Here is a 27,964-nt window from a genome sequence, read left to right on the forward strand (position 1 = left end):
GACAGTAATTGCAGTAATTTTATTTTTATTGTTATAACTTGTTAAAATTGTATGTGTACCCAGACAAAACTGAACTGCGTCTTTCTTTGATTTAGCTGTTACAACTAATGTATTTCCCATCTAAAAATAATACTGTATATAATTTTAATTCTTAGCTACAAATAAGTCACCTTTAAGGCTGGTACTTTGAATACATGATACATTACAATGCAGTGGAAATGGGCAAATCAATTAACTGAAATATAAATAATAATTAATACTCAATTCTTAAATGTAGGGAGCTTACAATTAATAAAATTTCAGTACTGGTAACAATATTCTTTACAAAGGAAATGCGAAAGTTGTACATTGCATAAAAAATTGTATAAGTAAATCGATTTTGTAACTCAACAAAATAACGAACACTATAAAAAATGTATACTTCATTATTGTTTTTACTTATAACAATGCCCCGAAACAATTTTAATATGAAAGAAACTAACATAGGAATAAATACACTACTAACAATCACGCATTATAATTTTTACAGATAAGGTAAATCATCAGATAATCACATAATTTTCACTAATGACCTGGACTAGCAATTTGAAGATGGCATACATTTCTGCCGTATCCAGTCATTAAGGTAAAATACCTACCATAATAGTTTCAATATTAACACAGTGAAGTTAAAAAGCAATTAATTTAACAAAATTTAACAGATCATTAGTGATATACACGTGTTAAAAGTGTAACCAAGTATGAACACAATTTTATATTTAACAGTACTACAAGACTTCACCTTCATAAAAGTCTGAAGTTAAAATATTAATAAACTACACTAAATTACCCTTAAAGATATTTAATAGTTCCCTTGTTCGTATGCTGTAATTTTATTCACGACATGAAACCACAAAATTATACAACAATACAGCAATTAAAAACATTAAATTTATCAAATGTTGGTGCTACGATTATTGTGTATAATCTATATATATATAAAGAAACTAATGTATTTTACCAACATAACTGAGCTTTACTATTTAGGTGGAAAAATACGCGAAATGTTACATTCCTAACCAGGGTATATTTTGAATTGTATAACTTATTCTGTGCAGTGAAGCCCATCAAAGCTGTAAGTAAATTATCTCCAATTCACGAGTAAATTAAATAATATAACACAACCATTTTAAATGAATTAACATTGCTCACATACAGTGCGCCAGGGAAGTGAGGAGTGTATGTGCTTGCAACTGCAATTATGTTGGTAGCATCAGCCGGGCCGGGTTATTACCAAATACCTTACTATAATAATACCGGACAGCTAGCAATTTTACGTGCGAACAACGCTGGTGCTGCTACCTAGGCAGCCGGTGTGGTGATACTCGTCAAACAAGCTGTAATCAACTGCAATGTATATTGTTGCTGGGTTAGTTAATAATTTTATTAATTAGTGCTGTGTTAAAATATCAGGGTGTATGTGTGCTGTTTATAATTGCTACAAAATTACAGCATTACAAATTGCTCCAAATCGAACTTTCGATTTCCGAGGGATCATAAAACTTGAGTCAACAACATTCTTTAGTAGGCCTAATTCCTTCGTCTTTGTGTTGATAGAAAAATACAAATTGGCTTTTTTTTTATCTAGACCTAATAAATGAATAGAAGTTAAAATGTATCGGAAATTTTAAGGTTTTATCAAATTAAGTTTTATTGTTGTCCACATGCCTTTACTAATTATTACAAGCATCTGATTACTATCAATTTTATCTTTGCAGTTGTCAGCAATGCGTATATAAAGCATTATTGTAATTCATTCCTAATACTGTATCAGAATTGATTTTGTCTCACTAAACCAAAGAAAAAATATATAACAATTAATTACGGAAAGTAATATGAAGTATGCAATATTTCTCATAATATGCAGCTTTGATATAAGATAATAATTTTACATTAAATATTAATCAACATTTCTTAAGTGTTTCATATATTACTCCACATTAGTAACTCACGTTTTAAACAATAGTCAGAATCCCGCTATGTTAATATTAGTATATGTGGACGTAATTCCATCCGGTTCTGCTAGATGTCAGGTCCGCGATATTTCGTACTCACGCCAATGCTGCTATTATATAGCTGTCCGGTATTATTATAGTAAGGTATTTGTTATTACCACACATCTTTAAGTAGGGGTTGTTTAATTAATGGTATCAGTTGAGGGCAGACAGGGTGTACTGCATGTTTTTCGTGAAGGTGATAAGTTTAGGGAAAATGTGAAACAGAAATTTTGTATGCATTTTCCTAATTCCAGATGTCCAATATAATGTTGTGGAGTCCTACAAAATCAACGTGCAAATTAGCACAAGAGGCCGGAATCTCTAAGTGGACAGCACATAATGCTGTAAGAAGCAAACTTCAACAATTATTGCACCCCTTACAATTACAGTGGTTCATGAATTAAAAGAAAGTGATTACGAAAATACAGTCTGCAAAATCTGCGGTATATGGTAATAATCCTAAAACAATCAATGAACTTAAGCCGAATATAATTATGTGCAGTCGATTACACAAGAAACATTGAAAGTGTTTGAAAATAAGTGTAAAAGAGTCTAACTGTATCTTCAAGAATGAGGAAAACACTTCCAGCATCTGTTATGATTGTGGTGAGTACTACACAGTTTACGTTTTGTTCCTAATGTAGTTCCTGCTACTACAGTTGCTAGTGCATACACTCTGCTGTCTCCAGTGCGGAGAGACTTCCCTGGCGCACTGTATAAGCAACTACTATTAGGAATAAATACGTATGTAAAAGTTTTTGTATGAAGATAACATATTAAAAAATTATGCATCAAAATGCTTACGTATACTACATATGCTTTCGCTGTACGCTTAAACTCTGAAAAGGGAGTATAAAGAAATATTTTTGTTAGTCAACTGTCCAAAGACAGGTCTGAACCTCACTAGGCATCACTTATGAGGCAACTAGGCCAGGAGATAATGGAGTAGGGTGGCCAGTTCTTTTCCCCCTCCATTGCATACATCGCCAACTAGCTACATATTACGAGCTATTCCATCTCAAATCGACCAAAATATAGAGAAAATTGACATTACAATTTCTAAATACATTAAAACTTTTTTTGTATGTAGAAAATTGTGATACAATGCTTTGTGCAAAGTTTGAAGCATCAGAACTTCATAGTGTTTAAATTAAAAATATTTAAATTTATTGTATTTTCATAAAATTAGCAACATTAAATTGTTGTGGCTCCGAAACCCTTTCACCCAATGATCAAAACCATGGTTTATTTTGATGCTGAGAAATTAAAGTTTTAAAATTAAAATTTACAGTATAAAGCATTTCGTGCTGTGATACCAATATATGTAATATTTTCAGATGGATTATTGCACCAAGAAGTATACCATTTGCAAGTAGGCACCACTCTCTTCCCCCTTGTAGATATTCTTTGACTTCTTGTATCACACCAATAAGATTTACTGAGTGACATTATACGGACGTTGTTTGAAAGCCAATTCCTTGTACTGAATTGCCATATCACAAAACACTTGCATTACCGGTATGCAAACAAATAGTTAATTGAACTTTTCTATATCGACGAAACAGCTATAACAATATTAACTGTGCAAAAATTTATACAAATGCGCTGCTTCCTTAGCTAGAACCTCTGCCACATACATGATAAAGGTTAATGTGATTCATAATCAATAGCCCATTTCCACTGCAATTCAACAAGTTGCACAAATATGTTCCACAACATTGCATTGAAACTATGTAATACCAAATAATAAACACAAGCCACACAGCAGCAACATTTACACCATCTTCACCATTATCACAAAATGCTTGCACCTTCAGCAGCAGACACTTGTACAATCTATATTCATCCGCTCCCAGGAACAGGACTTTGGCATTAACAGATTCTGGAATACATACCAGACTCCTTACATGAAAAATATCTGTCAAACTGTGCATTGAAGTAATTTCACACACCTTATAAAATTCAGCAAGAAGTTTTCTGAAAATAAATTCATTACACAAAATCAGTTTCTGTTTCAATTACATTTTACACTTTAAAATATTCCAAAGATTTTATGTATTACCTACATGGAATGTACTTTCAGGGATTAAAAAATCTCATTTAAATTTTGTTCTATTAACACAGGATATGACGTTAACTCTCATTCATTTGTCATCTTCGAAGTTTTCATACTTTGGTATTTCATTTAATCTATACATTAGACACATACATTTGGGCTCCTGTAATGTAAGATCTGGACCTCCACATTAAGACAACACAGAATCAGACTGATAATGGACAAACGTAAGAAATTCTTATTTAAGCCTTGAGTCCTCCCATTTCTTCATGTGCTTAGAATTTTTATCATTGTCTGGTGTGTCTGAATCTATGAACCATGTATCTAATGGCATGGTAAACAACTCGACCAATGACGACTATGACATTATTTGTTGTAACACGAGTTTAAGTTCTATGACAGAGACCACATGTGAAAAATTATTTTCAATTCAACTCGTGCTGTTAATTCCCAATATATAAGTCACAACTCTTCGAGAAGTGATGCAAATTTTTAACACATCAAAGTGACAAATTCCTAACCCGTTGTCTCAATGAGGATATCACAGCATGTGATCCAATACAGATAAACTGCTTATGGATACATATCAGTATGAGAAACCATACTGAGAAATTGAAGCAGATGCAGAGCATTTCCTTGATTTGTTAAATGAAATTGAATTTATATATAAAAGTCTTCTTTTAAGGAGTCTGATAATTTTTTATCCATATTAAAAGCTAAAAAATAGTGTGATTTCGTTTATCTGAAATTAAAGCTAAATACAGTGTGCATTTTTAGTTCCAGCAAATGATGGGATTCGAAACATTATTACATTAGAACATAGTCCATCAGCAAAGTCCAGAAAATATGTAGTCTGCCTTACGCGATACATACGTAAATATCCTGTCAAGTATTGCAACAATTATTACGTGAAAAATAAAACTTAAATGCATCAAAATATCCACTTTGTGGTCATAAACAGAAATGTGAAATAACAATACCGACATCAGTATCTTCATTTCCACTCAAGTAATGTCAGTAACTCCTTACAGCATTATATAAATTACTACAATTTTCACATTATTATAGGCAATTCTTTTTAGTATACAGTTCAGAGGTTGGAATCTAACTGTAACATAACAAGACAACCATATACAGTATGTATATATACATACATATAATATGATGGCAATATGATCTTGTGGATCGTCTCTTAGAGCATTTTTCTTCCTTTCAGCAGTAACTAAGAAATCCTTTATATAAAGCTAGATACATAGGGAGAAGGTTCAAAATACCAAACAATGTACATGAACCATACCATTCATATTCCAGAATACTTTTGTTTCTGAGAAAAAGGTTTTAAGGAGAATTTCTGGCCCTGTGAAAGAAAGCAACTGGTGGGGAAAAATAACTAATGAAGAACCGAGAGAAATAATCAAGAATGAAGGCATTGTGACATCTAGAGCAGAGCTTTTAGAATAGAAAATGTGGTAACTCACCAAGTGTCTAATGGGACTTTTAAACCCCTGGTGTTGCCATGGCAACTGAGCGAAACATTGGCGTGGCGATCGTTTTAAGACTGCAGTTTTCCTCTTTGTACTGTGAGCAGGTAAAACTAGCTCTGCTACGGAATTAAGGTGTTATTTCTTGTGGTGTTTGGGTGAATTTTATTGTGAGTGAGTAGTAATAAGCCTAATTGTTTTGTTCTTAGTGTAAATCCGGTTATATAAACTGTAAGGAAGTAAGACGTTTCTTTTTTTCACCCAAAGGCTAGACTATTCTTCGGAAGTGGTGTAGAGCAATTCCATGAAGACAGAAAACTACATGCTCGTTCTTATATCTGTGATATCCATTTCTCTGCGGTTTTGATTGTAAAAACCAATAAATTTATTACTGACGATAAAGAAGTAGGACTTCCATCCAAGAACTGGCGAATAAAACCAGATGCCATACCACATATGTTCCCAAACTTGCCTCGATACCTTAAAAAATGAAAAGAAGAGAAAATCTCCAACCAAGAGGAATTAATCCTTTTTCATAACAATGTACCCGTACCAAATACCATCTGGCTATGACCAATTCCATCGATGCTAAAATAACCCAGTAGTTGATACAGGATCGTTAAATAACCAAGTAAAAAAGAATTGGACGTGATACCCGAAATTCAGAAGAACATCTTAGCTAATGTGTGCATGTATGTATGTATGTGCCATTACTGCACACCTGGATGTCCAGAACTGTCTAGTTACATTGGCAGTAATTCCTTCCAGCGAATGAATGCCAGACCAGCATTTCAGCCGTTTAGTGCGAGTTTGTCAAAATCAATGCTTTTTTAGAGCCATAAACTGTGATCGGTTTGAGGGAAGTCAAAGTATAAAAGAATTCACAAGGTGATAGAACGACCTTGCAGACACTGAACTCAAAGACTCCCTCCTCTGCCCTGTACAAAGGATTTCAGCATTACACGATTTTAGAAAATATATTACACTTAATTGGCAATACAAAGAAGACGCTTTCTTAAGAAAGAACCTTGAATTATTTAAAGAGTGACAATGCAGAGCACTCACGAAATATATTCATTCTTGTGGGATAGCAGATTTAAATATATTCTGACAGAAAAAATTTAACCAGGATTCTCTAGAGCAACATTTTGGAATTAGGAAATAATTATCTTGTGATGATATCATAGACTTTCTACATATGAACATTTTTCAATGTATGTGCTGGTTAAAAAATGTGCTGTATGCAAGTGATAATTGTGAACTCCTAATTGAACCCAAGCATGTAACTTCTACTTCATTAAATGTAATGTTTAATTATTAATTATTTCACTTTTAATAATAGCACTTCGGTAGTAATTAATGTAAAAGTTATTTCAATAATACAAATACAGTATAATGCTGCTTTGTATGCACAGCTTAATCTGGTTTAAAATTACATTACATTTGTTTATTACGTTCCACATCATAAGAGGTTTCTAATCGAGCATATGAGAAAGTAATAGATCTCGTGGAAAAGTCGTTAATTTAATATTGTCCAATAAGTAGCATACAACTAGTTAATACAATGATACTAAATTATTTTAATTTTATAAAATACAAAATATATATTATTTAATTTTTTATTTAATTTCTTCCTGTAACCACTACAGGTTGCCATCGACAAAGAGTACCATGATACAATAGAGTAATTGCCTTGAGGCCTAGTTATACATTGTTGTTAGAGTGAAAAATAACAATTTGAATTATATTGAAACACATGATATTAAACTGAGTAACGTCAAGGAGATGTGAATTAGTCGTGGTCCATATGTATGATACCTGAAAAAAGCTATTGAGCCTTTGAGTGCTGCAATTTTTAGATCTCTTAAAATATTTTTATGCAGGCCAAAAGATTTACAGAAGTCGACTAGGAACCGGGGTATGGTCCCACGGGCTCCTATCATTAGTCCCGTAATGACGATGGATTCCAGATGGTATTTGTCCTTATAAAAACTGATGGAAGGTTCATATATATTCCTTTTTTCCTCGTGTACTTCTTCTGGCTGGTGTTCGTGCGATTCGAATCTCACAGTAGGGTCTATGATGTACCTTCAAGAGAGGGAGGTTTAAATGCAATTATGTCGATTCTTCGATTACTGCCCTCACTGGATATGCCGTGTACTTCTTCATATACTGAATAACCTTTGTTCCTTAAGGCAGTTGCTATTATAGATCTTACTGTATGATGCCGCGTATTTCATAGAAGTTCACCATGTGGACAAGCCCCCAGGACATGGGCAAGGGTTTCAACCTCCCAGTCGCAACGTCGACAGAGGTTACTGCCCGAAGTCCTGCCAGGTACACTACGCACAGCATTCATCTTGATTGCTTCCCTCCACTCACTACAGGAAAGATCCTTGTGATTCTGGATCCACTAATTGGCCGGGGTATATTGTTGGTATAAGAGCACGCCTTTGCGTTTATGTTTTTTCTGGCTCCAGTTCTCAAATGCTTTTTCTCTTAATACTTGCCATATCTTTCTAGGTATATCTAGATATCTCAAAAGATCAAAACTTGCCTTAGCATAGATATAATATCGAAGCTTAATTTGTAAGTCTGAATTGCACGTAATATTTCTTGTTCCCCCTGACTTACATACAGGCCTAAACCAATACAACTGTAACTAATAACCAGATACTAGGTAAAAACTATTGGTGAAATATAGTGTCTTATTTATTATATTATATTCTTTCTTGTGTATAAAAAACATAATTTCATGTCAATGTGTACTGTATAATGCCACAAAAATGTTCATTTTTGCGAAGCTGTAGGCTACTTTTTTTTTTGCATACTTCTGGCTAAAGTCGGCACAATGTTCCAGTTTTCGGTTGATTATTATATTTACTATTCAGGGGTGTATTTTATAACTCACAATTTGTTAACGTGGTAATATTAAATTTTTAACTAAATAAAATATTGTAACAAACTACTGTATAATACATTCTTATCTAACGGGTTATTTTTAAAAACCTTTTGTATTCGCTCGAATAGTACTCCTAAAACTGAGGTTGAAAAACAGGGCTAACACCACTCGGTGAAAACCACTGAACTAGAGGAAGTAACAACACTTTCTATTCTACTAGCTCTGGTTCAGAAGATGACATTGTTATGGCGTGTGGAATGAATAGGTAGAATACACATTCTTGGATATCACATAATTGAATAGAAGGAATTAAAAAAAGTGTGGAATATCAAACAGGAGATGGCCTCGAACACAAAGCAAAGCATGAAAACCAAGGTCCACATGGTCGTAGACCTGAGAGAGAAAAAAGAATGACATAAGTAAGAGGAGGAGGCGCCATGCTTTCTTTCCAGCTACCTTTATCCACAAGAATGAACGGGCTATTCCATCTCAAATCGACCGAAATATAGAGAAAATTGACCTTACAATTTCTAAATACATTGAAACTTTTTCTGTCCGTTGACAACTGTGATACAATGCTTTGTGCAAAGTTAGAGGCATCAGAACTTCATAGTGTTTAAATTAAAAATATTTAAATTTATCGTATTTTCATAAAATTAGCAACTTTAAACTGTTGTGGGGCTCCCAAACCCTTTCACCCAATGATCAAAATCATGGTTTATTTTGATGCTGAGAAATTAAAGTTTATATTGACATATAGACAGTTTTCCTTACTTTTTATGGAAATGGAGAAATTTAGATTTTTCCTCATTAAGACGCCTTTGCCAAGGAAAAAATATGTTTAAAATATAAGGTTAGATTCCGTATTGAAAGTACAAATAAACACATATTTTTTACTGTTGGCACGTTGATAAGAAGGTATTGAAAAAATCAAATAAAGAAAATAAATAGTACGCGCGTGAACTAATCAGCTGACTGTAGATAGTCGAGACAAACAAGGCCAGGAGACAAACACGTGATGTGTCGTCTAGCAGTCATGGCTGGGCTAGCTTTATCACAAGTTTTCATAAACACAAGAGTAAAATAACGCCCAATGCTCGCTTATCTTCAGCTCTCGGCCAGTGCGTGCGGTACTGCGCCGTTCAAGTCTAGGCGTGTGAAAATAATTTATTTAATACCCTCGAAACTTATTGCTGAGTCACTAACCAAACAATGCCTAATCCCTCTTAATAATGCAAGGTTTCTTGTCAATATTTTTTACATTTTTACAAATAGGCAAAAAGCCTAAAAGTAAGTAAAATCAGATTATCTGTCTCTCTGTATACAATAAAAATAAGGATTACGTCTTAACATAACCTACCAAATGTCAGCTTCAAAATGAGCTCTCGTTCAATGTTCTGCAGTAAACGGTTCCAGAGTTCTAAGCGCTAAATTTGTCGCTCAATAGTACGAAAACCATTTGACTTTCGATAGTATATTTTTGAAAATGCACTCTCCTCAACACCTTGTATAAATAGAGAAAAAAATTAGAGAAAAATGCGAGGTTTTTTACTGATCAATTTCATATGGAATAGCCTGTACACTATCACTCATCTGACAGCAGACGAAGCATGCTCTACAGCCTTTCTGGAAGTCAAGACAGAAAAATTTCCAAATTTCGTTTGAAATCAGTGGCGCCTTAATACTGATGAAGCTAAGAGATGTTTTTAGCGAGTCTAAAGCTGCACCTACACAGTTCAATTTTCCATGAGCATAAGGATGCAGTCTAGGAAGAATATTGAAAGAATAAAGTTTAAAACGCGCGTTGAATTAAGATGCATGAAGATTCTGTGTCTACATGGTGCACCATTTTGAATGTCATCTTCACTACATATACATATATATATATATATATATATTAATTAATATTAAATACCAATCTTGCATGCATTACTTGAATGCGTAAAGTTGAAAGAAAAATTGATTCGTGTAGATGCACCTTTAGGTCAATATTTCAGTCATAATATTGCTCCATTCTTGAATGATGATAATTCTCATTTTATTCCTTATTTGAAGTACTGCGACAATATCATTTTTACGGATCCACTGATGTTACAATTTTGAAAGTGGTAAACTTGAAACATATGAAATAGTCATTATAAAAAAACACATGAGAAAACAGCTAATAAATAGAATTATTAAGAGACTCCCACCTCTGAAAGTGAACTGTTGAAATACTAGAAATAATATTGAATATGACAGGGTTGCCAACTTTTAAAAATTAGTACTGTAGTAGTAGTACAGTATATGGTCAAATAAAACAAACTGTACAGTATAAAAAATACGAATACCACGAATATTTACTTCATTATCTCTGGTAGATTCCAAAGCAGCATGCATTGAAAGAGATTCTAAAACAGTAGGAATGATGTACAAACTGGAGAGAAGAAAAGGCCATTAAATGTGTAATAAAAGCAATATGATTTTGATGGAAAACTTTAACATTTTTAAATATTCATAATCATCATCATCAGCACCACCACCACCACTGTGATTATATATTTAAAAATATTTGTATCCCCCCACTCTTCTCTCCTAAATATATGAAATTATTATAACCTAACTTTCAGAGGAAATTCCAAAATACGAGAACTGAGGGATCCATACATTATTACACAAATCATAAATGCCAATTTCAAGGGAAATAAAGTGAATTACGTGTAATATATATTTTTTTCTGTACAACACATACTTTTGGACAATGATAAAATAACTTATTCCTTTCAGTTTCCGAGAAGCTTCAATTTCCCTCTCTGCAGAGACTAAATGCAACTTTGTGCAAAGTGCTATGGGTATATCTGTATGAAAGGGTAAACATTAAATGATGCTACATAACTTCAAGTACAGCACAAATAAAGCTCTTCAATACATTCTCATTTTTTAAACATAAAAAAATTAAGTCGATGTTTTAAAGAAAGACAATCATATATGATAGTAGGCTATACAATGAATACTTTATAATAAGTCTCTACAGTTACAGTTTTCTTTATATTTATTCTCCAAAAGTTTGCATTTTGAGAATTTTATCCTTGTTCATTCTTTTACAAAGTTCAAAGCTACACTGTTGTTGAAACTGTTTAGCTTCTATATAGTTAAGTGACTCAATGGTTTAAATATGAAACTCAGGCAAATAGGCTAAACAAAGAGAAGTAATAGATTTAATAAATTCCAGTAATATTGTTTTAATTTTCTTTCAATTCTGAAAGGTCTCAATCTAATTCACTATGTGTAATATACCTTACAGTATATATATTCCTAGTGCTGTGACTAATAATAACCAGTGATCATGTTGGCTACTATATTAACAATTATAATTTTATTCACAGCTGCACCGAAAAGCTGCACATGACTGTCCAAACCATTGTCTAAGATTCTTTAACGATGATGTTATTGGTTTTCCTGGATCTCTCCTGCATACAATATACATGATTATGAAATTAAAGGCTGGTTCACAATAAACCGGAAACGAGAATCAGAACGAAAACGAAAACGGTAAAATTGTTAAAATGTGTACATTTAAATGTGAGCATTCACAATTAACGAAAAGCTTGCCAGAGCCCGGGATCGGGAACGGAGAGTTGGCCAAGTTTCAACTTTGGTGTTCATGTTTCCGATCACAGCCCACTGGATCCATTCTATTGCCATGTAAAAGGTATTTTGTCGTATATTTTGTAGTAAGAAGACAGTGACATAACCTATGCATTATTTTGTTCTGTGCTAAGCATCATGGAGCATGATGGGATTCTAATATTGTGTGTTGAGGAAAATCCTCACGTCTACGATAAGCGGCGCGCCTCGTATAAAGATGAGAAAATGACGGAGAATACGTGGCTTTCAATAGCTGCATCTTTGAACACCGATCGGAAGCGAATCATATTTTATTACTGTATCAGTTGTATTACACACTACATATTCATGCTTCAATTCAATAACTACTGTTGTGTTAATTTTTGTTCTATTACAAATGTTTCTTCTCTAATTATTCTACGTTATGGTAGACTTAAAATAGGTTGTGATAATAAAGATCCATGGGCATATTTATAGTACCGTACCTAATGAAATGTTTCAGTTGAAATTTCGAAGTTGGTTAACCTGTGTTTATTTTTGCTGCCTTGTACTCATGAGAGAACGCCATTGGTCTATTATACACAAATAACATCAGAATGCGTAATATCAACTTTACATATCGTTATTGACATTCATATCGATATGCATAATCGTCTACGTTCTCGGTTTATTGTGAATAAAAAATTTTCATATTCACGTCCTCTGCTTCTCGTTTTCATTCTGGTTCTCGTTCCCGGTTTATTGTGAACCAGCCTTAACTGTTATATTGTTTTAATTGAAACTCTGCTTCTTAGAAATGTTCTTTCTTGCATTATAAGATGTGATAACTCACAATATAGAAATTGTATGATAAAAAAAATATCTTCTATAAATTTTACTATTACAGTATTGGACATTAAGCCCAATGAACATATACACTAAAAATACAAATGACACATTTGTAGCACACAATACCGAATATACCTATATCAACATTAGTAGGTGCATAATTGTACATCCCTATTCCAGTCACAACAATCACAACTCCTTATTCAGACATGTCAAACTACTGTTACTTTTAGAGTGGATATGTCAGATATGAAATTTGTAACAGTATTTCTCGAGATATGATTTTTTTTATTAACACATGCATTAAATATTTAAAGTTACGGTATTCAGATCTCAGTCAACTATCTATTACAACTGGTCTTAAACTATAGTGCAAATGACAAAAACTTTTCCAAGAAGCCAAGTTTCAATTAAAATAAACATAAAAATTAATTTCATTTTCTTACATGCTGTAATTATGCGTAGTATTTGACGTCAAAGTATAAAATACCGACTTCTATGTTTTACTAATTATTATATTTACTTAAAAATCATTCCCATGAACAGCAAACTTTTGGTCAAGAAGTTGGCAATCCTGTTTTGTACAAAACTAACATTACAGTAAATTACATAAGGTAACCACTTGTTGACTTCATTCAGTACACATTTTCGAAACATTTGAGGCACAAGCATAGTTTTCAATTATTTAACTTTTATTTTTTGTTAAAATGACTTTATGTTACCTAAAAGATTTCTACTTGAAGTCCCTATTACTGGTACAAACAACAAAAAGAATCATTATCACAAAACATACTCAAGAAAATCTAAAATTGGTATATACGATTGTACTATTGTTTATTCGTGCTAGAAAGAAAGTATACTGAACTTCCACAAACGATATCTATAATATAATTAAGTTCATTTACATTCAGAACATTCTGTAATAGCATACCACACGACAACAGTGCCAAAGCATATCAAATAAATCGTCCAATATACCTTACCATGAACACATACAAGGAGGTAGCATAGCAGTGCCATGTAATATAGCTTTGCGAACTGAAATCCCTCCATCACCCATAATAATGAATTGTTTACTCCAAAACAGATGTTACTGAATAACCAATTCCTTTTTATACCTGAAGGCATACAATGACTCACAGTTGTGTACAATACAATAATATTAACATATTCACAGCTTCAATTGCTCACATTTCTACTGTCACCAAATTGTGTAAACATGCAAAATGACAGCACAAAATTGTATACTGTATTTAATATTGAAAACTATTATGACTAGTATATATATTATAAAATAATCCTCAAAACATCAGAGCTGCCTGTTATTATTATTATTATTATTATTATTATTATTATTATTATTAGTAAGAATTTTACTGGGAAAAAAACCAACATTTTTATGAAATTTCTGTATACAAAGGTGTCGGTATCTATGCATCTTGCCTCTCTTGCTCTTACTAAAAATGTTCACTTATCTATATATATTTGAACTGGTAATGGAAATTACGGGTAAACGGCTGAACAGATTTTAATAAATGACCCGTCATTTTGAAGCTTGGAACCCAAAATTTTTCAGAAAAAAATAGTAGTTTTCAGTGAAATTTCAGTTTTCCTACATCGTTTTCCTATTTTCCAAAATCCATCTGTCGTCAGTTTTCAGAAATAATGGCTTTTAGAGAATAAAACAAAACACAAACACACTACAATAAACAATATCACACGAAGGCTACGACATATTTAGAGTTCAGATGGCTCAGATTCTCTGACATCATACCAATATGTCGATCTTCATTTGTGTAACTTTTTCAGAATGTTTCTGTAATATTGGTTATTAAAAACTTCAAGATTTACTAAAAAAAATTTACAGGTCAGATTCTCTGGTGTGTAATTTTCTGAATATAGCTGTCTGTGTATTGGATATTAAAAACTACAAAACTTAAGAATGTTTGATGACATTATTACCATTAAAAATGAAATATTATTATAGTGAATGCCATAATGTGAGTATTTGTAACATTATACAGATTGATGCTTTATTGATGATATGAAAGTGAAAGCTTTCGGGATTATATAAGTAGGTGTAGAGAATATCTGAAGTTAGATCTTCATTTCTATAATATTTACTGAATGATGGCTATATGGTAGTCTATACAAAACTTAAGATAATATTGTTATTAAAAATAAAATATTTTTATAGTTATTAATCAAATGGTTAGGTCTTTTCCATATATTTAATGAAACTCAAGAACTGAAGATGTATAGGTTCAATAAAAAATATTTAGCACAAAGAAAACCATTCAGAGGGATAGGCCTATGTTTCATTATTATGGAAGCAAATAACTTCCAAAATGTCTGGTATTCTTCAATGGAAACAATTTTGAAAAATTTTAATTTGAACTTCTAATGAACTTAGTTTGCAGCATGTGCTGCACAAGCTACTAGTCATTTATAAAAATGATTTTTGTAATATTTTTATACAGTAGTTTCGAATATCGTAATTAAATCATTCCAGAAAACTGCGATGGTTATTAGAAGAATGATAATCAAATAATTTAAGCACATACTTAAAAAAAGTTGTTCCAAAATTAAAACCTACCCATATTTACTTTTAAGTTCTAATTTAAAAGAAAATCATGTATTGCAAGAAATATCATCCGTTAACACTGTCACAGTGATTTAATTTAACAGATTTTATAATTATTAAATTCATCACATCAAAGGACTTTCACAGTCAAGTTTAATAAATGTTGTAAAATAGCGTTTTTCGATGGTAAATGCTTCATTTTCAGCATAACGTCATCACAAGCACATTACTTTAGTTGTTCCAGGCACTGCTAATTTTGCCAAGTTTATAATATATTTTTCTATTTGGCAAATGGCTTCATTGCCAACTAGCTGAGCATTGAAAAACTTATATTTTTCCATCAATGATTGTTTTAATCATTATATATGGAATTTTGAGCACACAGGTTATATCCACAATTCGTTTACTTCCCTCAAAATTACTAATAATAGGTACGTACCTATTTATCAGTAACTTCTAAAAAAATATCACTACTAGATCTCTCTACTGTTTTCATACTTGTAGTAATTTTCTTTAGCAATTTGGTGTAAAATAAAACCCAATCTAGCTGCAAACAGTCAATGAACTTTACTAATAGCAATGATCAAACTCTTCAACAATCAAGTATGAATAATGTGAAACTCTGGTTGCATGGCTAACATTATGAAACACTCAAGAGGATGCTCGAGATTGTGTAAATTTTAGTTATCCATGAGAATGTACCAGAATATGATTAAGCAAAAGTAATGATTAGTGTAATTTTGATAATGTTTTGAATGTAATCTTGGGAACAACTGGATAATACCCACGGCAGAGCAATGTCGATAGTCGACGCTACTCGCTGGCCACTAGTCACCGGGCCGTACCGAGCTGTGTTAAACAGAAGACAATCGAAATGGTGGTAGTAAAATTCGCGACTATATTCTTAAATAAATCACTCTATTAGTCAAGTGCAAGATTTATGCAGTACAACGACGATGTTCTGAATGCACTAAAAGAAAATGCTTATGTAGTAAGATCTTAAAGTAGGTTATGACAACGAAATAAAGAGGAAAAAGGTGTGGTTCACGGAATATCATTTAAATAACGGAAAGTAAGTTTCCGGTTAATGTTCACCAAAGCATTAAGTACATAATTATGACCGTGTTGCAGTTTTATTTGTGGCCTAGAGAAAATATCTAGTCTTTTACGAAGAAAAAAAAAAAACTTTTAGGGGCCATGAAATTATTCACTGCTTTAATTATATTACCGTCTATCAATATTACGAAACAAAAACTGTCATAAAGGCCATGACCGACTAGAAACATCGATACCGAAGAGATAAATCCATTTGGCCGCGATGAAACAAAAGAAAATGCGAGAGAGATTTTAGTTTGAGATAAAATGGACACACAATTTTGATGACGATACTGTTAGTAACTGGAGATCGCTTGTAAGATCTGTCTTAATCTTCTATGTAGAAATGTCGTCCAAGCAAATTGGTGGTCCATGGAAAAATCATTGCAGTAGATGAGAGTAACAGTGGTGCTATCTCTCAGTAATGTTCAGAACGAAGGGGGTAGAGAGAAAAAGAAACAAATTTCGCCTTCTAACGACACCACAGACTAAAATCATGTTCTTATGTTGGCAACAATGTGTATGTAGTTAAATTTGGTGGTAAACGTAACGACACGGTTCAAAGCTACCGTGGTAATTCTCCAGTATAGCGTAATCTTGGATCACTGACTGATTTTTATTGTCTTACATATGCAACCATACTAAGTGCAAAATACAGTATTACATATCTCGTTTCATTATTTCCATAATTCTCATATTTCTATAGTAATATTTTTAAGTGAAGAGCTAGTCAAAATTAGTCGGAAATTCGACAGTTGATAAATGGCACTGACAGTAACTCATAAATTGACAATTTAGATGTAAACAAATTACTACAAGAGCAATAGCAAATATTTGTGCTCGACAGACTCATGATATTTTTTTTTTCTTAACAAAAGAGATGTTACACTATGCTTAACACATGATCGAGAAGGGTTTCAACAATTACATTTCATATATACCTGGAAGCATATTAAGGCAATTTTACTTGCAGAAGGAAAGATTCTTCATAGTTAATTGTGCGTATATATTGCCAAAACAATTTTTGTACTGTATATGTAGTCTAAATTTATTAATGATGAGAATATGTAATACATCTCAAGGCCGCAGTAATGATAAACTTCTGATTCTGCAATATCGATACTGGTATGCAGGTGAAATGGATATGAAGATGATTTGTAAGATCACTTATTCAACTGCAGAAAATAATAAATGTCTTCACTGCTTTTCATCTATAGTTTAAAAGAAATATTTGTTCCCGTTATTTGTCGGACATTTGTTCAGTAACATGTTCAGAGAATCAAATCATAAAATGTGAGTTTAGCTCAAATCTTTAATGAAGAAAGTGGATATCACTAGCATTATATGCAATTTATGTCATCGTCTGCAAGTTCAGTCTGATTTACTGTATGCAAAGTAGGATTTATTAAACTTAAAGGAAGCTGTTAAAAATCATGAAACAGTTTTTAACAGCAAATTATAAGAACTTCTAATGTTGGGAAGACACACCACACACATGTACTGTACATATGAATTGAAGTCATCACTGGTTTCTGCACACAAACGAAAAAATGATCAACATTACACAACAATGTGGTAACAGTAGTGTGCGCAAAACTATCAGTCTTTAAATCAGTTCTATGCCACATGACATTTACTAAATACTCAAAAATTCCTTATATTTCAAATCTGACATAATTATGTTCATATCAAATTAAATGTAATCAATGGAATATTGGTGCATCTCATTACTCCTTCACATGGATTCATTAATTATTAAAAACTCTCGAGTTGGTGCCTTCTGTTGGAACTGATCAGATCTGATACGTGTTTTTTTTTTTCGAAATTAAGTGCAGTAAAATAAAGGTGGAATACTTGTCATCTGAAGTGATTTCTATGAGTAGGTATTCAATTTCTTCAATGGATTATTCTATGACAAAATTTGATTTAGGAAATGTACAGAAAACAACAAGTAAAAGTGAATATTTTTTTCAGTTATTCTTATGCACGAGTTTCAAACTGCATATAACTTTATTCTGTCCAATAACAAAATCTACTAACCAATAAAATGTATTTCAAAAAGTGATAGGAAAAAAAAAAGTTACAAGTTTCACATAAACACTGTAACATGAATGAACTTAGATTCATTACTAGACTACGTGTAATTACTAATTACCAAATTTCAGCACTTCAGTTGATTCAAATCCATCAGTTTGTTTTAAGTAGTCTACAATATGTTCAATTCTTTTCACGTACTTCATGTAATTAGGGCTAGGATTTTGATGAAACTGCTTCTTTTTTCTAGTAAGCTAGAAACATAGCCGCTTTAGTATTTATATGTTATGTGATAAACTGAGTGTTTTAAAACATATTTGTTAGGGCATTTTTTGCCTGTTTCAATTCATAAGAGCATCTTTTGTGTTATTCAGACATTTTTGAGGCATTTTCACTTAATTTTGGCAGCAAATCCCCATTATTAATATAAAATAATGTTTATTTCCTTTGATATTTTGTCTACATATTTTGTCCATCAATACCCTTTATTTTTTACTTGGTTATTTAACGACGCTGTACCAACTACGAGGTTATTTAGCATCGATGTAGTTGGTGATAGTGATATAATATTTGGCGAGATGAGGCCGAGAATTCGCCATAGATTACCTGACATTTGCCTTATAGTTGGGAAAAACCTCTGAAAAAACCCAACCAGATAATCAGCCCAAGCAGGAATCGAACCCGAGCCCGAGCGCAACTCCGGATCGGCAGGTAAGCACCTTAACTGACCGAGCTATGCCGGTGGCTAATACCCATTATTTTGTATAATATTTTAATCGTTTTTCTACATAAATATTGCCCTTTTAACGTAATACACCCCATGTAATGGATCAGTCCAACCACCCCTTCAATATGGACTCCTCTATACCTGCTAATTCCGTATAAGAGTGGCCTTGTGGTGGGCTACATGGAAACTACATCAGGTAAAATAATTAATTAAAGTGTACCACTTAGAAAAAATTACGTAAAATTAAATAAACTTAAATGTTGGTACTAGAATTTAATTTAATTACTAGTCTAAATATTAAGTAGTACAAAACTCATTTTCCTACTAAGCCAATTTTAGAATGTAAGATCAACTTTTAGGGCATTTTTGAAAGATTTTTAGGTCATAAATGCATTGTTTTTAGGACTTTTTTTTATGATTTATAGGTCATCAAAATCCTAGCCCTATTCATAAGTAATACACTGACAGATCAAAAGTCCAAAATCTATTAGCCACAAAGATATCTGACATAAAGGCAAACCATCCCTTTATAGACCCAAAGAGATCTTAAGGCTTTTACATCACACGATGATCAGCACTGAGTAGCAGAAAGAATGTCAGTCCTACATCCTGGCTGCCTTTGTTTCCATTGCTAGGGGCATTGCCCCCAAGAAACCGAAAACTGAAGTTGCCCCGGCATAATAATTTCTTAACATAAATATGTAAAGCTATTTGTGTGAAGAGAGAGCGGATTGCCTAATGACTATTTTGTACAGTCTCGGTTATACACACTCTGGCTATGTTTTATTATAATTCATGATGTTTTCGTTGTTATGGTTTCTTCTATAAATATGTTGATGTGGAATTTCTTTGCCACTGATAACGCACAGCAATCTAGCCAATGACTAATATGTGCCGGCTAATCAGAGGTGACAGCTGTTTGTCATTCTTCACACAGTGCAACTTATTTTAGTTGGTCCACACCTGTGAAGTAACGGTCAGCATGTCTGGCTGTGAAACCAGGTGGCCCGGGTTCGAATCCCGGTTGGGGCAAGTTACCTGGTTGAGGTTTTTTCCGGGGTTTTCCCTCAACCCAATACGAGCAAATGCTGGGTAAATTTCAGTGCTGGACCCCGGACTCATTTCACCGGCATTATCACCTTCATATCATTCAGACGCTAAATAACCTAGATGTTGATATAGCATCGTAAAATAACCCAATATTTTAGTTGGCTGCACCAAGAGGAGCACTGTTTAAAAGCATATCTAAAAATACTTATAGTATCTCTATCAAAGACTTGCCAATGTAGTTATTTAAAGACTATCAGGTAGTGCGCATTGACTGTTAACTGGTGATTACTAAGATTTTTAGGACATACCATAACTGTGAAAGTGGTTAATCTCAATATAATTCAGAACTTTTTAGAAACATGTGATTGAAAGATGAAAGATTCAACAAATGATAAATAAGATAAAACTTGAACATTATTATATTAATAATTCTTGAAATCTTGGTGATTTGTGACAATTGATCTATTCGTGGCATTGGGAATCGTGATAGTGACATTGTGAAAAAGTGAGAATCAGTGAATAACTTTTATTGGGTGTGGTTATGTAGTTACTGATTAAATAAATTTCTCGGGATGGCGCTAATAATCATTGCCATGTCAATTACACAAAATATTTCAGTTAAAAATCCTACATATTAGAAGAAAATCAGTATCATGTCACTTAAAAACAAATGTTGGACTAAAATCCATACATTCCTGTTTCTAGTGTATGAATTTACAACGTATTCCATTTTTATTTTTATACATTTCACAAAAAAATATAGAAAATACGCACCTAAAAGGTCAGGTCAAACTTCGGGAATATGTTGCTCATAACTCAATGATGAGAAAATGTTTATTTGCACATGGACTCAGAAACGCTTTCATCCAGTTAGAGATATTTAGTGATTTATTATAATTAATTAATTCCTAACTACCATTCATATTTTGGTTAAATAGAGCATATGAACACTACATAACATTTTCAACACTTACAGGTAGTTTACAATAAGAATTGCCACCAAACTATACAGTCTTGGTCAACAGAAATTCTTTTTAGTGTCTGGGCTTGTACTACTGCTATTTACCAGGATTTCACATCCTACCACAGAAGCTAAAAGAACCAACACCCATCTTTCTTGGAAGATAATATGTCTTGGAGGAAGTTTGTCTAGTTAATTGTCTTAATATCCATGGATAATGCTTCCCCCCCACCACTTTGGTTGTGCTGCTTGAAATTTTCTTAATCGTATTTTCTCCTCATATTGGATAGATTTACTACAAGACACCCATGCTTCCCTCAACAAAAATCTGTTTCATTTTTATGTCTGAAAACGCCTACATGTTTCTTTCAGTGATTCATTCTCACATTATAGTATGTAATAACATACTACTTGTATCATGCCACAAGTATTTTCGTTTTCTAGTAGATTACCAGCAGAATGTATCAATTTAATTGTTTCATACAGATATCCAGCATAAAGTGTTCTGAATAAAAAATAAATACCATAACATATCTCGGGGAGGGGAAGGATTAGTGCATTTCATACAGACCTTTTATATTCTAAATCTGAACTAAATTTTACATATTATACTTTCTATAATCAAAGTGCAATATTAAACTTTTAACAGATTCATAATGTAGAAATAACATAGTTGAAAATCTAAAACCAATAAATGACACCTACTAGAAATTAAGATACCCTGTAGAGGATATAAATAAGTAGGATTAAAATATTACTTTTCAATCAGTGATACAAATATTTGAATGACGCATTAGACTACATCAAATCTGTCCTGGAGTAAACATTTCTAGCTGCCTGGTCAGAATAGTGACTTAAAAATGTGGAAATATATTGCTTTTTAAGTTGTTATAATGAAACATCTTATAACAGAAAAGTAAATAATTAATCAAGAGTGATTCCAATTCCAATTCATCTCTACTGAGAGTATCATGCCTTACTAAATAAACATCCGGATATTTATAGGAACATATATCATTTCAAAAAGAAAAACTAACAAGAATAAAATAATAAGTTAGAGAGGATTTCATAACGGTTAAGAATGATTAAAAGACAGGCTGTTTTCAAATATATGTACTGTATCATGACGGAGGTAAAAATGATTTGTTTTCATATTTATAAATTAATTGAGAAGCTATTATCGGATACGAAAATATATTTATACAACAAAGTAAGTAAAAAAACACATCATAAGTAATTACTTTAATCTCTAAACTAAGCTTTACTATATATGATGCAATAACCATTTGAATTTAAAATGCTTTGTTACGATCGTCATTTTCATACTTGACTCTTCTATTACTGCCTGTTACATTTGATGGTTAGTTCGGAAGAAAAAAATATATATATACAGAGAAACTTCCCTTAACGGACACTTCCCAATAGCGGACATTTTAAAATTCCCCTGCAAAATAACATTGGCCCTTATGATAAAATTCTTCCAAATAGCGGACATTCTCAATAACGGACGCGGACACTGAAATGTATCTCCCAACAACAATTAAAACTTCCAAATAACGGACAGCGTGAAAAAAAAAAAAAAAAAGGACAGTTGTAAATTAAACGGAATAATAACGGAATTCTAACGGAATACTTTGCAACAATCATTATCGTGCATTTGAACGTTCCTGTATTTTATTGAAGGTAAGCAACACAGATGTTATTTGTGATACTGTATGTGAGCAGTCCGTACTTTCTTAGTTTGAGTGTTCGGAAGTACAGTCACATTAAAAATGTCACAAGAACGTAAATGTTTGTCACTAAAAGGGAAAGTGGATATTGTAAAGCATAATGAGAAGGAGAAATTAAGTGTTCGTGAGCTGGCCACAAAGTTTAATGTGGAAAAAACTCAGGTTAATTAAATTTTGAAAAACAAGGATGTTATTTTAAAATCGTACACTGAGAATGCAATTCTAGATTTCTTTGTGTGAGGTGAAGTGGTACAGTGACTGATGTTTATTTCATTTACAAAACATTTACTGGTACGATTTCTCTCTGGATGAATACTGTTAACAATCTCACCGTCTACTGTACTGTACTGTAAAATATAGTGTTGAATATATATGAGAAATTTTAATGGCCTGCATACAGTACATACTAACGATTTTCTAAATAGCGGACACTTGTCAATAATGGACATTTAATTTTTCCCCTGCGGTGTCCGCTATTGGGAAGTTTCACTGTATATAGTGTATGATGGTACATGTCCAGTATACTCAATAAGACAAAGCTGTAGCAGCATAAGGAGAGAAGAAGCAGAAGAAGAAGTATTACTCTTTTATAATTGACTATAATTCTTATTAATCTCCTTTCATTAAAAATCTGTCACAATTCTTACTCGCAAGTAATTAAAAGTGTCGTCAGGATATATAAAAAAGCTTGTAATGAATTATTATTACTTTATGATAAAGTTCATAAGACTAGCTCAAGACCAAGCAAACAGTGCTCCATATTGCCAAGATCTCACATCTACTTTTAAAACTGAAAAGAAGTGGCAACATTCTTTTGACCCATTTGGTTAAACTGGAATGAAAATAACTCCCATGATTAATTATACTGGGTGATGAAGGAAGGTAACCCCCAACTATTACAGATGATGCTTTGCTGGTGTACAGTAGCTTGCCTGGTGATGGTAACTCGCTTATTCTAATTGTGTGCCGACTGTGACTTTCGCTGTTGCAGCTGGAGTGCTTGCACTTGTTCCTCCAGTTCTCTTATTCGTCGCTCACGATTTGCAAGCTGTTTTCTCAGGAGCTTCAGTTCTTCACATTGTCGCGAGTAAGCTCTTTGCAGCTGTAAGCAAACCACAAGTGTGAAAGTGGCTGAACAAGTGCAAATCTCCACATTACAAGATAAAAAACAGCGACAGAAAAGGAAATTTAAATGTATTGTTATATTAAAAAAGTTAGGATATACTGTCGACAAAACAATGAACTCATACTCCGTTGCCATCCTCCACAGTCTATTACATATCCCTTGATTCCGCAATCGTGGGTTCAAAGCCAGCTATTATATTTTTCAAACAAAAAATAATAAATATGTCGCCCTCCTGGTGGGAAATAAAATAATTAGGTATCCCATATCACACTGAGTTTGTGATATATAAAATAATCTCACCACATGTAGGGTTAATAGACGTCTGTATTTTGAAGGTCTGTCCTGCCATCTGTATTTTATTTCTGAAAATTTGTTAAATGTCCAGTAAATAAATTTCAAAACATAATTCTGAATCAAATTATAATATATATAAAACTTTAGAATATAATTTATAAACCCAGTATCTTGAAAATTTAGAAACACTTTAACAAATTAACAATTTAGAAGTAATTCTTGATTTAATTTCCAGATATATTATTTTAATGTACCGAAGTACATATGATATTTCCATGCAGATATTCTGCATCATCATACGATGAAAGAGTAATGGAACGGAGAAAAATTCTCTCCAGAGCCGGGATTTGAACCAGGGTTTTCAGCTCTACGTGCTAAGCCACACCGGATACCCACCCTGGCGTCGGACAGAATCATCTCAGTTTAAGTTCCAACTCTTGGGTGGACTTCAGTCCTACGTTCATAGACATCTATGATGTAGTGCAGAGGGCGGCCACTAGAGGGAACCCAGTGACTGACTGATTGACTAACTAATAGTATTGACAGCTAGTTATAAAATCTATCAGGTCTAATAGTGTACCAAACAATTTATTAATATTGGAAACCCAGAAAACAGCAAGAACTATATAAAAAGTCATAAGCAAAAGAAAATTAAATTTTATGTTGAATTACATCTAATGTAGGACAACGAAATATTATATTCACTGGAAAACAAGGAATCAAAATTTAAATTTATCTAGAGCAGCATTTCTCAAACTTTTTTGAAGTGGGGACCACTTTTTTAAGTCAGAACAGTTCCGCGGACCACTTACTCTTGTTCCCATCGAAAGCAAATTTAATGATTTTTGTAGGATATTTTAATACCAGTATACTTATATCTTAAAATAGAATTGATTCAAATTAATTAAATTAAATTAAATTAATTTTATATTAGTATTAGCTAATTAAGCTAATATTAATAGAAGAAAATTCACTTTTGTTTCTTTAATAATTCAAGGTTACTAGAGTTTGTTAATACCAGTATATTTATATTTTAAAATAGATTTAATTGATTCAAATTAATTAAATTAAATTAATTTTATATTAGTTTTAGCTAATTAAGCAAATATTAACACAAGAAAATTCACTTTTGTTTCTTTAATAATTCAAGGTTATCAGAGTTTGGATAATCTTTAACTTATTAAATAAAAAAATAAATAAATGTTGGTACTCATATTAATGAGATGGATAAGCCTGCTGATTCTTGCACAGTTTTTCTATATTTGGATGTATGCTGGTAAGTTTAAGTAGGAGATCGTCACATACATCAAGTCGATTTTGGTAGCCTACTTTGTTTTTATTAGAGTTAGTGATGAAAACCCTTTCTCAAATATATACGTAGAAGCAAACCACCATTGTACAGTTCACTATATATTGTCTTTTCACTTGTGATGGGGTCCATAAATTAACCATACCTTCCGCTTGGAATTTCATTTTAAGTCCAGTCTTATTTGAGAGTTCAATTAACTGTTCTCTTTCACTCAATGAAAGTTTGTTAGTTTCAATATCGCAATGAAAGTGATCACAAACCCATGAAAATTCGTCATATTTACTTGGAAAATAAATTTCAAACTGTGACCTCAGAGTTGTATTATTGGTGTACGACGTACAGTACATGACCATTTCAATGTGCAGACTGGGTGTCGGAAAAACTATTAAAGTCATAAATACATTAAATGGTTCGGTCCTATGTTATGAATTTGGGTGGTCCGGTCCCTGGCTGGGTTACAGGTGTGGCGCCAGATGTGCTTTAAATCCCTCTTTTGTTGTTGAGAGTAGAGTGGAAAGGCAGCAGATGGATAGGGTAATAAATTTCATAAAATGTCAGTACTGGGAGAAAAATTGAAAGGCGATTGTCATGTGTCATTTCCAAACTGTGATATTTTCAGCTATAGAGTGATACGAAATTCGCTTGAATTTTATTTTTTCCTCTGCCTTTTTTGAAGGATTACAAGGGCAGAGCTCGAGGACCACAGGTGGTCTGTGGACCATAGTGTGAGAAATGCTGATCTAGAGAAAAACAGCATCAAAACACAATATAAAATACTTCATTACGTTCATAATAGAGACAATATTTAGAAGGGGAAAATGTAGAAATGACAGCAATGAATTTACATATATATTCATAGAAAAAGAAAAAGAGCATTCACACTTTATGTTGTAAAGAAGCAACTGTAAAATTAGTATTTAATATGATGTATTAAAAAATAAAAACATGAAGGAGGCAAAATTAGTTTGTACTAACAAAAAAGAAATGTAACCTATATAGTAATTGGTGGATGGGTGGGAAAAGTGCGTTTTTCACAGCATCCTCTTACATTTAAACGAATTTACATTCTTAGAAAACAACAACATTCTTAAATTAAAATTGACTTTCAGATATTTTTAAGAAAGGTTAACAATACTCTAGGAATCACTGTAAGAGGATCACATAGTAAAAATACACAAATTAAGGTTTTGGGAAACTATTTAAATTTTAAAAATCAATTTTATAGAGTTAACACACTTTTCCCATCCACTCGTCAATTATAAACTCAATTAGCTTCTACAGTAATAATGTTAATTGTTACATAACACTGGTCTGAGTTTCAAAACGTTTTTTCTGACGTCAAGGATTTTATAAGTGATCTTTTATGTTCCTTGCATGCTGAATTCAGAAATATAACTCATTTTGCTCAATCAGGTCAGTTTTTTTTTTTTTTTTTTTTTACTAGCCAAGTTTTGGTACTACGTAAGTAAGGTGGGTGCTCCTGTTATGGCCATGTTCCTAATATGGCCACCCCCCCCCCCCCTATTGTGAGTTAGTTAACCAAAAAATCCGCTAAATTGCAGCAGCATCCAGTGAAAGGGCATCCTGGTATGTCACTTGATTGTTTTCCATCCAGTCAGGTTGAGCAACATGGCGTCAGTTGCCTGTTTTGGAATTTTCATGTGACCTCTTCTTATTTTTCTCTGTAAGTCTCCTTTGTTATATGTATGTTTTTCAAAGACTTGTTTAATGAAAACCATCATACTTCATTCAGTTTTTAATGTTCTGTTGATTGGTGTTGTAGTTGATGGCGTATCTTTTACGAGTTGTTCATAATCAAACGATTTTCGTGAAAGCTTACCTGCTCCTGATATGGCCATATCAAATGCACCATGGCCATATCAAGTTCATTTCACTTTTATTTTTTCGCCTGACAAATTTACATGCCTTATAGCTGGGATTTCGCAAACATTTTGTATTTTAAGAGAAACAACTTAATTTTTATGGAAAAACCTGTTTTGACTACACTTTTGAACTATAAAAAAGAGTATTAAGTGTCATTTTTATTCATTTTACACCAAAATTATTTAATTTTAACACAACTGCGCTATCAAACTGAAAACAATCACGATTTGTAGAACATGGAACAAGGGTGGCCATATCATG

The 27,964-nt window shown here is 32.6% G+C and overlaps 1 protein-coding gene across 4 annotated transcripts in view; it reads right to left on the bottom strand.

Annotated features, from left to right (window-relative positions):
- LOC138691086 (coronin-2B-like) overlaps positions 1–27,964 on the bottom strand; it is a 181,965-nt gene continuing 154,001 nt past the window's right edge. For all 4 annotated transcript variants that reach the window (XM_069812788.1, XM_069812789.1, XM_069812790.1 and 1 more), the window contains exon 14: positions 1–24,192. In XM_069812788.1, coding sequence (XP_069668889.1) covers positions 24,046–24,192 — 147 coding nt within the window. In that variant the 3' untranslated portion in view covers positions 1–24,045. The remainder of the gene's footprint in view (positions 24,193–27,964) is intronic.

Source organism: Periplaneta americana, chromosome 16, assembly GCF_040183065.1.
Source record: "Periplaneta americana isolate PAMFEO1 chromosome 16, P.americana_PAMFEO1_priV1, whole genome shotgun sequence".
NCBI lineage: Eukaryota > Metazoa > Arthropoda > Insecta > Blattodea > Blattidae > Periplaneta > Periplaneta americana.